Source organism: Pomacea canaliculata, linkage group LG8 (assembly GCF_003073045.1).
Source record: "Pomacea canaliculata isolate SZHN2017 linkage group LG8, ASM307304v1, whole genome shotgun sequence".
Taxonomy (NCBI): Eukaryota; Metazoa; Mollusca; class Gastropoda; order Architaenioglossa; family Ampullariidae; genus Pomacea; species Pomacea canaliculata.
Window position 1 is genome coordinate 5,673,355 of NC_037597.1, and position 15,793 is coordinate 5,689,147.

Below are 15,793 nucleotides of genomic sequence, written 5' to 3' on the forward strand. Positions count from 1 at the left end.
GGATGCAGCACTGGCTTCACCAGAAGTAAGCAACGATTGGCTGCTGCTTTGTCCCGCCCCAACGATTGGCTGCTGCTTTGTCCCGCCCAGTTCTTCCCATCTTTATGATGAGGCTCCAAGCAGAGTTTAGTCAGTATTGAAGACGTCGACGATAAGTTTTGTTTCGCACAGGAGAGATTATCTGCTACAGACATCAATACACTTTGCCTTATTTTTGTACAAACTAAACAGTGATTTTCACCGCTGTCTTGGCATTACTAAACTGTGCTGAAGAGACCATCATGTATCAGAAACTCTTTGCTTTGGTACTTGTCTATTATGTGGCTGAAATGTCCATGTCATCTCAACTGCAAAGTCAGAGAGAGGACGTGATGGGGACGTATTTTCTTTTGAACAGATATCAGTGTGAACGACTTTGTTGGTACCGGAAACTGTGTAAGACCTACTCTTACATCTACAACAGGACCCTGGCCACTGATGGTAACTGTGTTCTACATGCTTACAATATCACATCAAACACAACAAGCGGGGTTTCTACAGACTGGGTCGAAAGGGAATCTTTCTGGGATAAAGGAGTATGTACTAGCCTTTTCTTATTTTCTTGTTAGTTCTTTCTCGCTGTATGTTATAGTACTTACCTCTTTCACAACTAGTTTATCCACACGGATGAAAAACTGAAATGTTTAGAGCTCCGCGCAGGATACTATTTTCAATTTTTCAAAAGAATAGCCATTTTTCGTTTTCAAATGCAAAATAATGAGCATAGATTATGAATGTTCATGGAAGCATTTTTGCAGGCTCTTTTACTTGTTGCAGCCTTAACAAACTAAAATTACCCAGGAATATTCGTGAAGTTTGTATTTCTGTGTAGGGTAATCATTGAAAGCTAGTCACTCAGTGCTCTTTTAAAAACAAATGTTATGTAAGTTGACCATTAACATCCCTACCATTTGCTCATTACTTGAGGTGCACTCAAGCTTACGTTGGAGTACTTTGCATGTTGTCTAATTCTGTTCGAAGCACAATGTTTTTTTCCCTTTATTGTCTTCAAGGACTCTTGAAAAGAATATACAATTTACAGATAATTTTTATAAACAGCTCCAAGACAACGGTTGTCGCAATCGCACTTGTGATGATACCCAGGTGTGTGTGCCTACCTTTGCGTCGCCCTTCTACGCGTGTCTGCCTTTTCCTGCAGGTAACTAGGAAATGGTTGGGGAAATTGTGTTAAAATCACCCAAAAGACAAGAATAACCACGAACCAATATGCAAAATATGTACAAAATTATGCACAACAGGAATGGAAAGAATAATTGTACAATATTCAACATGAGATACAAGATCGTTGATAAGTTTTTATGTTGATTGTATTTGATAAGAGTTTCAGCGCACTAATCAAGTTTTGTAAAACGATAATATGAGGTCAGTGTTATTATATATTCAGATATGTCCAGCTCATTAAATGACAGTGAATGCACTTTCTGTAATGAATTTGAAACATAAAGGAAATACGAACAGATGTCAACGACAGTGTGAGTCAATAATAGTTATTAATATTAATATCGCATTATCACCTTTGACACCATTCTTGACAAACCCGAATCCCTACTTCGAAGAATAATGAGGCGCAAAAAAATATAAAACATTTTATTTTCCAAATAGCATTCAAAATATTGTCGTTTCATCTTTTTAAAACTGAAGCATATTTTCAAAGGTGCACACTGTCTTGGGTAAGTTTTCTAGAACGTAGCTGTCATACATTTTTCGCATCAAGAATATTAAAAACATTTTCAATATTAAACGAGAAAGGTATAAAATTGTTTCTTGTCAGTTGAACTTTTAGGATTTGATAACAGACTTAGCATGTAAAAGAAAGGAAAGAAACTTTAATATTTGTATCTAACCTTTTAACAAAGTATTTTTTTGTACCTGTTAATACATGCATGTTAAAATGCATTACATATTCAAAAGTTTGTGAATGTCTTGTTTCGTGCAAATAATGATATTTTTATTTGTAATATTTTCAATCTTAAAATCCGCAACAATAAATTTCTTCAGCAAGAGGTTTTTTACGATCGAAAAGTGTGTTCTCTATAGCGGATAATATCTAATGAAATAGCAAGCTTATTTTTCCCTAATAAGGTTTTGAAACATGATTTAGATAACTTTTAATCACAAAATAACAACGAAGGGAAATTTATTTCAAGAAGTAATGATTTGACCGGGCTTTTGGAACTTGTTTCTGTTATACTTCTCTCGTCTGATGACTGCAAGAGGATGAATGATTATCGAAAGCTAATGTGCACCGTTCTTCTGTGGTTCAGCCAATGTGTAATATGACTGGTAATAATTTTTTTCTGATCACCGGGGCAATGCAATTAACTGCAGAACTTTTGTAGCAATTTTGCTGTTTACAGTCAGCTGACATATTCATCATAAGCTGTGGAAAGAAATGTAAATTCTGGGAAAAAAATTAGTGAACCATTATACTTACAAACGTTTATGAAGAAATAATAGTGGCATAGGATTTGGAATTATTACCGTATCTTGGGGGTCAGTTTTCGTCATTTACCTGTTTATGAGTATAGAATCGTGTGCACTTGAGGTCGGCGATGATCATGCGCATCACAACAAACCCGAAACGGAGCGAGTGGGTCTTTTTTACAATGTCTCTGGAAAAACGGCAAATACACTAAAGACTTATTTTGTACAAAATGATCCTAGGGCTGGGCTGCATGTAAGGCTGTAAGTCGGACTTAATATCAAGACCAAAGTATTCGGCTTAACGTCCTTAACATCTATTTGGTGATGTGCGTGTGAAAACTTGAGAATTGTTGACTATTCATAATAAAAAATGTGAAATGTTAAAGTGCATATAATAATTGACAACTGAAGGTCAAGAAACAAGAGGTTAGCACAACATGAATAAGTTCCAAATGTTTCTTGATTTTTGTAATTGCCATGGAGCAGAATGCAAAGCGCCCTCTCGAGATGATGGTGTCTACAGCAATGTGACACTACTCCAGGGTCAAAGGACAAACTTCACGTGCAACTCGTCTCTAGTATGGGCTCCACGTCACGCCGACAAAACGGTCACGTGTCAAGTCAACGGCAAGTACAGTGAGCTGAAAGGGACGTGTAAAAACACCACCTACTACTCACCGGTGAGGAGAAAATTATTGTACACGTTGACATATTCTTTCCTATCATCTCTTCTTGTTTTGTTTTGCTTTATATTGTTTTTACAAACAATTGGTCAATCAGCGAGACCTTTCTTGGATAAGCCAACAGCCGTGTGGTCAGACAAGCCTCTGTCCGTAGTCGGAGTTCACACAAAAGTTGGTTCGATCCTGTGCGGTGCTTCGTACTTTCTCCAGCTGACCAGTTCCTTAGTGCTGTCTTTATTCGAGCGGACACAGGCGCTCATCACTACTTCAAGCATTAAAATATTTAACAATTGTTACACGTATAACATCGCATTCTCGCTGGAGCTGCTTGTCCGTAATTTGTTCCACATATAAAAGCTTATTTTAACTTGAAAAAAGAATTACTGCATACAACAATAATCATTGCTGTCAACACATGCAGTTGGGATTCTAGCCAGTTGACTAGTCCACCTCGTCTTTCTCTGCATTAAATATCTGTTTACAGGTTATAGTCTTAGTTGCTGGCTCGGTGTAAACATCACCATCCCCCATTTGTATTTCTCTGATGATTTATGACAATCTTCATTCTTATTGTTTATTCTATGATTTTTCTTTGTAGGTACCTATGATTGACGTGATGACAAACGACACTACGGCACTGGACAGTATACATGTCACAGAGTAACATTTGATAACATTTGACTAAGTGAATCTGTTGTATTAATTATGTTAGCATAATATACATTATGTATGTTCGGTTAATGCGGTTTATTATACGTAATGTATAATATTTATAATTTAGAAATAATTTTTTATTCGTAAACTGCAGAGCGTTCCGTTTAACAAGCCATTTCCGGACGTTGTATCAAACGGATGGGAAGCCTGCTTTAAGGGTAATGTTACCAAAACAAAAGCAACACTGGAAAGGTAAATGTTTGTCTTTTTTATTTTATTTTCATGAAAATATCTCGCCTATTTTGTAATGATGATCACGAAGAACTGTCAACAACTGGAGCAAGCGTTACACGAATATCACGTGAAGACAGAAGATGCTGAGCTGGCGGTTGACAGGTAGCATCCAGAAAAATATCTCGTACCTTCTACCGGAAATAGACACCACCGTGAAGTTTGTGCATTTATCTGTCGAACTGTGAGAGGTACAATCTTGATATTTCAGTGTTAAAGTTTTAAAAAAGATTTAAAAAGTAGAGATAGTCACCTAACATTTTTTTGAGGTCGATTGAGTATGAGATGTTACAGATCTCTCCTCTCTCGGCATTTACTTTTTATTTCATCTTGTAAATATGATGACGAATAAACCTCTTCCAGTAGTATAAGTTCACAACTGTTCCACCTACTTAAGCAGTAGATGGTTTACAAGTTTCTCAAAACTTGTATTGTGCTTATTAAACTTGTATTAACCAGTGTGCAATATTTTTAACCGACGGGGTTTCTTCATTTCTAATAATAATTATAAAATAACTACTCTGATCTGAGTGAATAGTCTATTCTGTTTGCAAGATGCGAACCTATGAACATCGTAGTTCTTTTCTGGGTTTTACAAAGAGGTAGATGAACTCATTTTCTGTGATGTCAGAGAAGTACATTGATTGACTGAGCTGACTATCGCCTAATTAGCATTTTCTCGAAGCTCTTGCGGCAGACGCACAATTTAGCCATGTCTGTAGTTAAAACTAAGCTAAGCTAATTTTTAAAAAAATTATTACAAAATTTGAGCTTATTGTTTCAATGCTAATGATAGATCCATCAATCACCACTAATTTTCATTCCTTCTGTATAATGTCAGGATCAATAGAAAAGTGTAGCGATCTTTATTGATGCGGCCTTATGATCCTCGAGGAGTAGCCAAAATAAATTAATTAAGCCGTTCTTCTCAGAACAAGTATAAAGTGAAAGAAATGTATGCAATGATCATACAAATACTTTTTTGTAAGCAGAGGTTTTACAGAACTAAGTTTGCAAAATGCTCAAAAGATATCAACATAGTTTTAATACAGTTAGTGATGGCGACATAAATTTAAGAACTTATAAAAAGGAATTAATGCATACATGTAAAACTTGTCAGAACTCAGCTGGTCGCAAACATTATTGTATCTTTTCTTTTAAATCTTCCTCAGTGGAAGCATGTTGAATTACTACAACCCTATGCTTTTTTAGCTTCCTTCCAAATCCTGTACTTGTTGTTTATTAATTACACTGCGTTTTGTCTTTACAGAATGACCTTCAACTTTCACGACAGACAGGATGCTTCGTGTGATTCCAGTCCCGCTGGTGGTGGCAACATTTACCTTTGTCTTGATTTCCGTTACGACTTTAAAATTCAGCAAACAGTCGTTTTGTACACCGCTCTGAATAACTGTTCCTGGTCCAGTCGTGGTGAAATACCAAATCTTCCTCTACACCTCAACGACTACTTTGAAATTACTCTGAAGATCTTGTTCAACAACACAATGCAGGTAAGTATTCACCATTTCTCTCTATGTGTGTGTGTGCACGCACGCGTATGTGTTTAGATCGATTGTATGTTGGGCAAGCGCGATGTTTCATTAGTTGGAGTACGTTGTTGTGGAGTATGTTTACTCTTGTTGTTGTGAATCCATCTCATGAGATTACCGCTGGCTACAAATGGAAAACAACTATGTAGAACAAATGTGGACAACTTCGTGAACAATTCGTGAGAGAGAGAAAAAGATAAAGCGAGAGAGGAAGAGAGAGCCAGAGGCAAAGAGGAAGGGAGTGAGCAAAGAGAGGAGAATAGAATTATTCAGATGTCAGATTTCCTTGAAACGTCGTATAGTATTGTATACAATGTTTTCGTTGTTTCTTGCCACAGTACATAAATAAAACGAAAGATTAAACTAGACTAAAAAATGAAAAGCGAAAGAATTAATGTTAAAAATCAACCCAAAAGAATCAGGGCATCTGAGTGTAATAAGATATACTGAAATGCTTTGCTTCATATAATACCCCATCTGGATGACTCACCATTTACTCCCTTTATTGATTACATAGAAATTGCATGTTTGAGGATAATACTTCTTGGTTACATTTGCCTCCAAAGACGGAATGACAGATGTTGGTACAATAACATATCTCACTCAGATCAGAAGATTATTATCATCATCATCATTTTATTTTTATTTGTTATTCAAAACGATGTGAAAAAGTTATTGTATATACTGAAATAGACAAAAGTTAACAAAAAGTTCCAAAAATCACAAAAGTACTCATAAATAGCCCTGATAGCACGGAAATATTATTGAGAAACCTTCATTTGATGCTTAAGTGAAATAATTTATAAATGTTAGTAAATGTTAATTAAATGTTGTGGTGTTCATTGTGGCGAGATTTCAAATAAATTACTGCTTAAAAATTCTAAGTGTTTTGAAAATGTTTTTAAAACATTTTCCTTTAACTTTACCATGACATTGAATAGCTACTGTTTGAAAACAAAAACAAATGTTTTTAAATGAAACTGTTTGTTTAGAATAATTTAAAACATTTATAAGCTCTATAGTCTCAATCCAAGAGACAAAAGCCTTGTTAACGAAAAAACCCCATAAAATTGGTTTTGTTTTTCTTATTTATTAATGTTTTATTTATTAAAACAACAACAAAAAAACCGAAGAGCTAAAATATGAACAAACGGCAAATCCTTTAACAAGGACACTACGATTGAAATAAAGTGTCATACATATTTACTTAGTCAATGTGCTCGACACTTATAACCTATGCAATTCTAGTGGAATTTAGTCATTTGTTGTCTTTTCTGGGTTTTTTTCCGCTCTCGTTCTGGAGCAAAAGGCAACCATTCCTTGAAGTCAGATTCATTTGCTATCTTTTATGCGATGTTCTTTTTTCGGGCTGTTTCCTACATTGGGAAACGGAATATGAGGGCTCAAATGATGACAAGGTGGTGTCTAGAGATGGGATGTCAAAGTACATTTAGATTAGTGACTCTTATATGAATGGCATGAAAAATATAAATTGTTCTTTTTTTACATCTTTGTATGCTCCAGCAGTAATGATGACAAAGTAAAAGATATTGTTTGGTACTGATTTGCACAATAAATCTGTTTTACAATATATGCAATATATATATATACATACATATACATACAAACTTACTGTTGATCAAGGTTTGGGGCTTTAGTTCCTTGAAAGTACACCACTCTTTTCTATCCTTTCAAGCTATATTGCAGAGCAACCTTGTCACTCAACACTTGAGATCCTCACGGCTTACAAAAGAAAGAGAGGTTTTTTATCTAAAAATTCAATGGAGAACAATAATCACATCCACCAAAATGTGCCACACATCGTAGAGAACACTGACAAACGTGTGCAAATAAGTCTGTCCCTAATGGTATGTTTACAAAACACACAGTTAAGTAAACTTAACATACATCAAATTGTAGAACAGTTACATACCTACATGGTCAACCCAGCTGGGAATTCGCCCTTACACACACACACACACACAAAATTTTAACTGCAAAAAAATGTGGTCTCAATGATTCACTCTCTTGTTGACAGAATAAACAATCCAATAAACGATAAAGTCTTTATGAATTTCAAGCCTCATCAGTCACATGGGTATCTCTACTTAAAAACTTTCTTTGGTTTACAATACCATGATCTATACTAAATCACATCAGTTTCTGACAGAAGAAGGCTTATATTTTTCCCTAGCTTAGTCCTGGTGAACCATGTGCTGGTCTGGTATTAGAAATACTTCAACTGGGTGGGCATCGTGAGGTATCTTTAGTGGTACGTGAGAATCGCCCACAATTAAGGTCTAATCTGGACTTGTCACATGTCCCCAGCCAGAGACTCCGTAATTAAAGGAGTTTTGTTATCAAGGTGTAATATAAGTGTTATGCAGGGTAGACGGCCTTAGATGGCTAGAGCGAGCCAACTTTGAGCACTAGCCTTGTACAGGTGTGAATGACATTCGTGACAGCTGAACTATCTTGACAGTCCGATGACTGGACAGAGACTATAAGCATCTGAGGGTTTTTCGTACCTAGGTGGTGAGACTTATTATCATGACAAGGTGGAAGAATTGAAATTTGAAGTGCACAGTATAAAATTGACTGCATTACCCTTATTAGTCATTGTGTAAAATCTAAATGCTAGTGATGTAGTTGTTGATTGCGGCGGGGAGGGGGGAATGTCTCTTGTCCTTTTAGTTGATTTTATTCCTTGCAGAGAATCAAATTGCTAGTCATTGTGGTGTTGATACTCTGATGGATCGTGTACTAGACGCTGGACATAAACTGGACGTGTTTTCCACTTACAATATGGTGTGTTTAGCATTGTTGATACTGTGTCTATGGATCCTCAACTCGAATAGTAGTCATCATCTTCCCTTCAGAATTGGCCATCACGAACCTAAATAACAAACTTAAGCATAGTGTTTATATGACAAGTGGTGCAAAAATGAGTTTTTCTTTCTTTAGTAAACGAATGAGGAATTAAAGAATAACCATAATAATATCAAGTGTAAATGAATTCCAAAATCGAAACTGAGCTGTCACAACGAAGTCCTGTGATTGCTGTGGTTATGTATCACTGGACTCACAAATTCCCCACAAAATACACTTAGGCATTCACGGGAAGTAAAGATGATGTAAATCTGAACTGATCTTGTTTGGTGTGCTCCATAACCTTCAAACGTGTGCGTACTAGTGCTTACTAATCAATCTTCCTTTTCTGTCCTTTTCGATCTCTGCTGTTTTCCTAATCCCGTGTATCAACATTTCACGTATAGTGACTATTTTCTGCGTCTCTTGTTGCAGCTAAATGCTCATCAGAAAACAGCTATTTCTTAATTAAAGTATACTACGAATAATGATATGTAATGCTTTACTGTCTGGAATTGTGCATTAACAGATTTTATCTGAAGAACAAGTTCTCTGCCTCAATCTGGTCATGTGACTGTAACCCCTTTCCGTAATGAAAATGTGAAGACAATGTACAATCCCAAAAGCTTTTAAAAATGATGGCCACACTAGCACCGTATTTTAAACACTAATAAACTGACAAACGCAATCTCATCCTAGATAATAAAAACTGGTAGGATAAATATTCTGTCTTTGAATAGGCAATAAACAAACAGTAGAACAGTACCTCATGATCCCAAAATATGAACATAAAGATCTGGACGGGTTCTTTACCACGCTTGTTTTGTCACTTCACTTGATGGCCAGTAGGATGTGCTCTTGGTGTTCTGAAAAAGAAAGTGTTTTTCAAGAAATAAACTAAAACTTAAGTAATGTTTACATGTAACACCAGCACATTTACACCATCGCCAGAGATGATTAATTTACTGGTGTCCGGTCACTTAATCCCCAGACACTTCATCCCCGACACTTCATCCCCGACGCTTAATCCCCTAGACATTTAATCCCCAGACACTTCATCCCCGACACTTAATCCCCGACACTTCATCCCCGACACTTAATCCCCAGGCACTTAATCCTTTATAAAGCATTATGTAATACTTCTGTCAAAGCATTGAATTAGAATACGTCATCCCCACACATTTACTCCTGTACAGAGCAATAAGTCATTTCTAATCACTGATTCTTCTATAAAGCATTGTTTAGTGCCTCTATAACACGAACAAACAACTCTGTGGAGGGTTGGCATCACGCCCTTCAATCTCTCTTCTCCTGTCATCACCCAACAATGTGGACATTCCTTGATGGTCTACGTAAGGATTGTCAGCTACACAAGGCGTCTGTTCTACAATCATGCGCCGGGACAGAGAAACGTGCAAAGATGAAATACGCTGAATTAGCAACATTGTAGAGAGATATGAGTCTATGGGTCGTCTTCTGTACCTCCGATCATTAGCTTACCTTTCATATTGATTAACAGCAATTACCTCGCGAACACTCAAGAACAATTGTCATATCATATTGTTGAAGAACATTAAATTTACTAGCTTACATGAACTTTAACTAATGTTGTAGATGTTCAAATGACGTTGAAGTTAATAGCATGCTTTGAATTTAAATTATTTGAATTTCAATTAAATTTTTCGCTGACTTCATAATTTTTATAGTTAAGGATTTAGTTTAGGGATGAAGTGTCTGGGGATTAAGTGACTGGGAACCTAATTTACTAAGCCCAATAAAAATGACACTGTTTGAGGTTAGCGTCTGGGAAGTTTTTCGCATATTGCAAACTTTGCATTTGTTTCTTTTAGCTATTCATAGCTTAGCAGTTGATGCATCACCATTTGTTTTAAAATACAGAGTTCCGAGTTATTAAAATATTAAAGACGGCTTCACTCTACTTGTACACTTTAGTCAAATAAATAAAACACGAAAACAATGCAAACCACTAGTACATGCATTTAACAGGATAACGAGCTTTTGAGGACAATGAAATCGTCAGGAAAGAGCAAGAGACTATGTTGAACACAAGTAGTTCAGTGCTTGGCAATTTTGTCGGTGACTTTATTTGTCATTTGTCTGTTTGGTGTTTGCAGATTATCTACAAAAATCTCACAACCCAACAAGTCGACCTGGTGTCAAAAGACATCCCCTTGACAAACGCCATGTACTTGGAGATTGTAAATGATGTCAGTCTTTCCTACGTCAACCTCGGCAGAGGATGTGACTAGCTCTACATAGACAGCAGCCAATGGGAAGCTGACACATAGATTTGTGAAAAGTTCCTTCAAATTTTCCGTATCAGTAGCTGTTAGAGATTGATACAAGGTGTACTAAAATACTTTCTTCTTGTGTGTTCTTTTTGTAAAACGATTTCTCTTCAAAGTAAGTTTCTAGAATTATGCTTAGTCACTGTTTTTCTATCGTGTACCTCCGAAAATGACTGCAAGACATTACGAATGACAAGTACATTTTGCTAGCTGAGCCTTCATTAAGAATTTTACAAGAAGCGAGAACAGTTTTTTTTTCTGTTCATGTCTTTTATTAAACTAAATGCTGAATAAACACCGTTATTTACAGTTTAATTAAGTATTGAGGTAATCCTTAATTATATTTTATAGACACGTAAATACAATTAAATTACAATAGACTTTGGGACTGAAAGAATTATTTATTAGTTTTAAAAACATTATTGCGCACTTAAGTTTGCAATATCTATGTCCACAAAGACATTCTCAGCAGATGTTCTCTCACTCACTTTATGTCTCAAAATGTCAAGTTAACCCGTTATATCAGACTGCAACATTTCTTCAAGTGTATTATTCAAACAACGTGAAGGCTGGGATTGAGAACACTGCTGAGTAAGCAGCATTTCAGTAATTAATAAATATTTTTCAGTTTATCTACATAAGCAATCAAAACCTTTTATAATTTCAAGCTAGCTGTATCTCTTACCTTAGTAGGACAATAAATTACACTATTTTATGCATAAGAACACCTTTCCTCCAACTGGACTCTTGCCTTCAAGTGAAAACACAACTTTTATGTCTATATTATGTAAATTTTATGAAGGTCTAGCTGCTCTTTAAGTTTTCTGGCCATTTTATGTTTGTTTAAACATCGCTACTTTATCAACACTTTTCCATTTGGTGTTTTAGATAAATGTTTTCAAGGTCCACTAATACAAGAATCATTCAGTCGGTTGTAGCAGATGTGATTGTTTAAATAATGTCATCGATTATCTGCTAAAAACTCATGATGTCTGTGTATGTTTCAAACATTACTCTCCGTAGATTGCAGGGTGAAGTCTATTAAAGATTTTGAAATATTGTCTAAGTGGATTACTTGAGATGGAAAGTGGAGATAATACTTTGAAAGTTTTCTGGTCACATGATTCTACACTCTCTATATACTTATATATACTTAGTTTCACTAATAGCAACTGTAGCTAAACTAAACAGGCATGGTTTGGTCTTTGATTAATATAATAAGTAAATAAATCTGGAGACATATTAGTGTGTGTGTGCGGCAAATGTCCGTTTATTACTGTATCTATCTTTTTAACAAATTGTCTACGGGAAACGTTCTCGGAAGCGAACTTCTCCTCAACCAGGATAGTGTCAAAAATCACATCGCGCAGCTGTTAAATAAATGAATAATTAAGGGAAGAAACTCTTCGCACCTCTCAGAATTGTCCTGTTATGAATAAATTCTTTATTGTGAGACAGAAAATACACTTGCAAACAGTATTTGATGAAAGGATTAACGGACAATGCGTTATTGATTGACAGGAAAATATAAGTGGACTGATTTTATTGCTGCTATCTTAGTCTCACAAAACCAGGTGTTATAAACAGTTAACCTTTAAATAAGCAGCACGTGTACACAAGCACACACACGCGCGCACGCGCACGAGCACACAGGGTCGCGTAACTACGATCCGTGCGATCCAGTTACCCCACTGAAAGTTTTGAACAGCAGCAGTTGGACAGGCCTTTCATCACAATCGAACACGCTCCCCATCGACTGAAATGCAAACATTGAGAGCTTTAGGTGAAGGACCATCGTATCTGACAAGTGAACGATCCGGATCTCTCTAGCTTCACCTTGGTTTTGGTTTTGTTTCTAAAATAAATGTGTGGAGTAGAGAAAAAACTACATCAATAACTGCATTGGATGTTGTGACAACAGCAGACAACGAATACTGCTATGCGACTGCTTTTCAAACACATCCGGCATTGGTGTGGGGCTGTGAAAATAAAGGAGTACTAACATCAGGGATGTCGACATCTCGCAGGTTGTCGATGACTCAACGGAAATGCAGGTCGTCTTAAATGATGGGTGAAGACGGCCTGATGGCTTGTGTGTGTACACATGGTGATGTTGTAAACATGTTGTACTGTAGGCTGTCAATAGTCAGCAAGAAGACTGGGGAAGAGGAAGATATTATCCGCCGGTGTTTTCAGCTCGAAGCAATGGGGACACCAGCTTGTAGGTAGCTGTAAACTAGGGGTAACACTAACCTATGGGTAGTTATGGTGACAGCAACTAGTAAACAACAATAAACAGGAAGAAACACTATCTCAGGAGTATCTATGAACTGGTCTTATTTCCCCAAGGACAGACAAATACAGAACTCATCGGATTTTGCCACTTCATGAAAATGCATTCTTTATCATAACAATGTAAGAGGATAATATCCATTGCAAAAAAAAAAAAAAAAAAAAGATAAAAAATGAAATATTGAACTAGACACCGCTTTCAAACAATAAAAACCAGTAAAACAGAAAAAACACACACTCCTACACTCTCTCCCACACACACACACACGTGTGCATATATTTACATGGGCAAGAAAGCATATACATAAGCAAGAGTTGTTGCGATAAACAATTACCTATCAATATTAATATCACAGGTAGTCCTTGCCGCAGGCTCCTGGTCGGACTAAAAAATGTCGATAGTGTTATACTTAAACCATACACCACAGTTCACTCCAACAGGACCTATTGAAACAGTCTTTGATCAATGCTCCACGTGCTCAAGTTTCTGAGCTGCTTATCGACAGCAGTGTCATCAGTTTAAATTATTAACTCTTCCATTCAATACACTCGAAGATAAGGCGCAATGGAGCTGTCGTTGTTGTCTGAGGATTTTGAGCCTCATAACTATAGTCAGGACAACTACGACAACGACGACGATGATGATGATGATGATTCAATTGATAGGTTGGGGATATTGGAAACTCTGATTGGTTCCCAAAAATTTTAAGAATTATAGATAGATAATGAAGATTTTTTTGTCCCTTTCATTTATTGGTTTAAATTTGTATTACCATAAAAGAAATATTTTCATTGTTATACTGAGGTCAATGATTGAATGACTCAGAACAAAATTTTAACTACGATAAAGTGGATGACCTCTTCTGGTCGAAAAGAAGAAATTGTTCTTCACTTTACCCGAGAACGTTAGGGTGGGCGACACCAACATCACATTCACGTCGTGTGTCAGAAATGTGGGATTCATTGTCACTGCTGACATGACCCTTCACAGACAAATTACAGCTGTCTGTCGGTGTATTATGATAGACACGTTACAGCTGTCTGTTAGTGTATTACGATAGACAAGTTACAGCTGTCTGTGTATTATGATATCCAGCTGTCTGTCAGTCTGCCTATTATGATAGACAAGTTACAGCTGTCTCTATGTGTTATGACAAACAAGTTACAGCTTTCTGTCAGTCTAGTATGATATCCAGCTGTCTGTCAGTCTAGTATGATATCCAGCTGTCTGTCAGTCTAGTATGACATCCAGCTGTCTGTCAGTCTAGTATGATATCCAGCTGTCTGTCAGTCTGCATATTATCAGCTCAGTAAGATCAGCGCCATCCGTTACATTGTCTCTACAGCTGCTACCAACACTTTTGTCTGTGTTTGTTTTATCTCGGCTTGATTACTGTAACTGCTTGCTCGCATACATACATAACCCCGTATACATAAATCATAAACTACATAAAGTGCAAAACTCCGCCGTACGTCTGGTGCCTAGAACCAGGATACAGGACCATGTCCCTCCTCTGCTTCGTTTACAATCCATCTGCCTTTGAATTATTCAGTACAAACTGTCCGTGCTGTTTTTCATTTTTTTTTTTTTTTGCTCTGACTACTGGGAATTTTTATTCCTTTACATCCCATCTAGACAACTCCGCTCTTCGTCTGATAACCGTACTCTCTCTATTCCTGTCATCATTACAACCATGTATCGTTAACGGAGCCTTAGTAACTGTGCTGCAAAACAGAGAAACTCTTGCCTTCCATATCCGACATCGAATATTTTTCAAACGTGCATTAAAAGTGCATCTGTTCTTCGAGCATTACTTCTCACACCATTAAACATTGCTGTCAATAGTTGTGATTATAGTCTGTTGACTAGTCCACCTTTTTGTTTTCTTCTGGAGATTTTTAGCACTCTCAACACTTATTGCTTGTTTCCTGATTCCTCTTTGTGTGTTTTATGTTTGTCTTTTATTATTTGTCTGCATAGTTGTTTCTCCTTTGTCTCTTTCTTGGCTTAAGCTCTAGAAGCATGTTCCTTCGTTAGCTTGATTATAGGCAACATAAATCACACTTCTTTATTATTAGACGCATAAATAGTTGACCCTACCCAGATCTTCGCACCTACACAGGTATTTATGCGCCACAACTTACACGTTTATTTGATAACAATGGCGGCTAACATACATGTGACTAACAAAATGTAGTTTTGTTGATATACAACAAGCAACGGATGTCACTATACCTGCTGCTGTAGTCAAATCTACCCTGGGTTATGCGTGAATAGCCTAAGAGTCGTGGTCCTTTTGGTAGGGTAAGTGGTTGAATTCACCGGTGACTGTAATGCTCCCCCCCCCTCATTGATTCAGCTGTAACTGGGTACCTGGGTAGATGGTTGGACAAGGTAAGGGGCAAAGGAACAGAATATTTCCTGCTCCAACACGAACTCTTTTGTTCCCGGCGCAAGCACGCGCTGTGGCTGCAGCGCTGGCATCACCAAAAGTAAACGACAGGCTGCTGCCTTGTCCCGCCCCGTTCTAATGATCCTTATGATGAGGCTGCAAGAAGAGTTTAGTCAGTATTGAGGACGTTGATGATAAGTTTTGTGTCGCACAGAAGAGATGATCTGCTACACTCATCAACACAGTGATTTTCACCGCTGTCTTACTAA

The 15,793-nt window shown here is 36.9% G+C and overlaps 1 protein-coding gene across 1 annotated transcript; it reads left to right on the forward strand.

Annotated features, from left to right (window-relative positions):
• The first annotated feature begins 150 nt into the window (after nt 1–150).
• Nucleotides 151–10,800, forward strand: LOC112570317. The gene is made up of 6 exons (XM_025248701.1): nt 151–575; nt 1,099–1,198; nt 2,971–3,164; nt 3,976–4,073; nt 5,383–5,623; nt 10,666–10,800. The coding sequence occupies exons 1-6, from the start codon at nt 282–284 to the stop codon at nt 10,798–10,800; spliced, it is 1,062 nt and encodes a 353-aa protein (XP_025104486.1). The 5' UTR covers nt 151–281.
• Nucleotides 10,801–15,793: the final 4,993 nt, after the last annotated feature.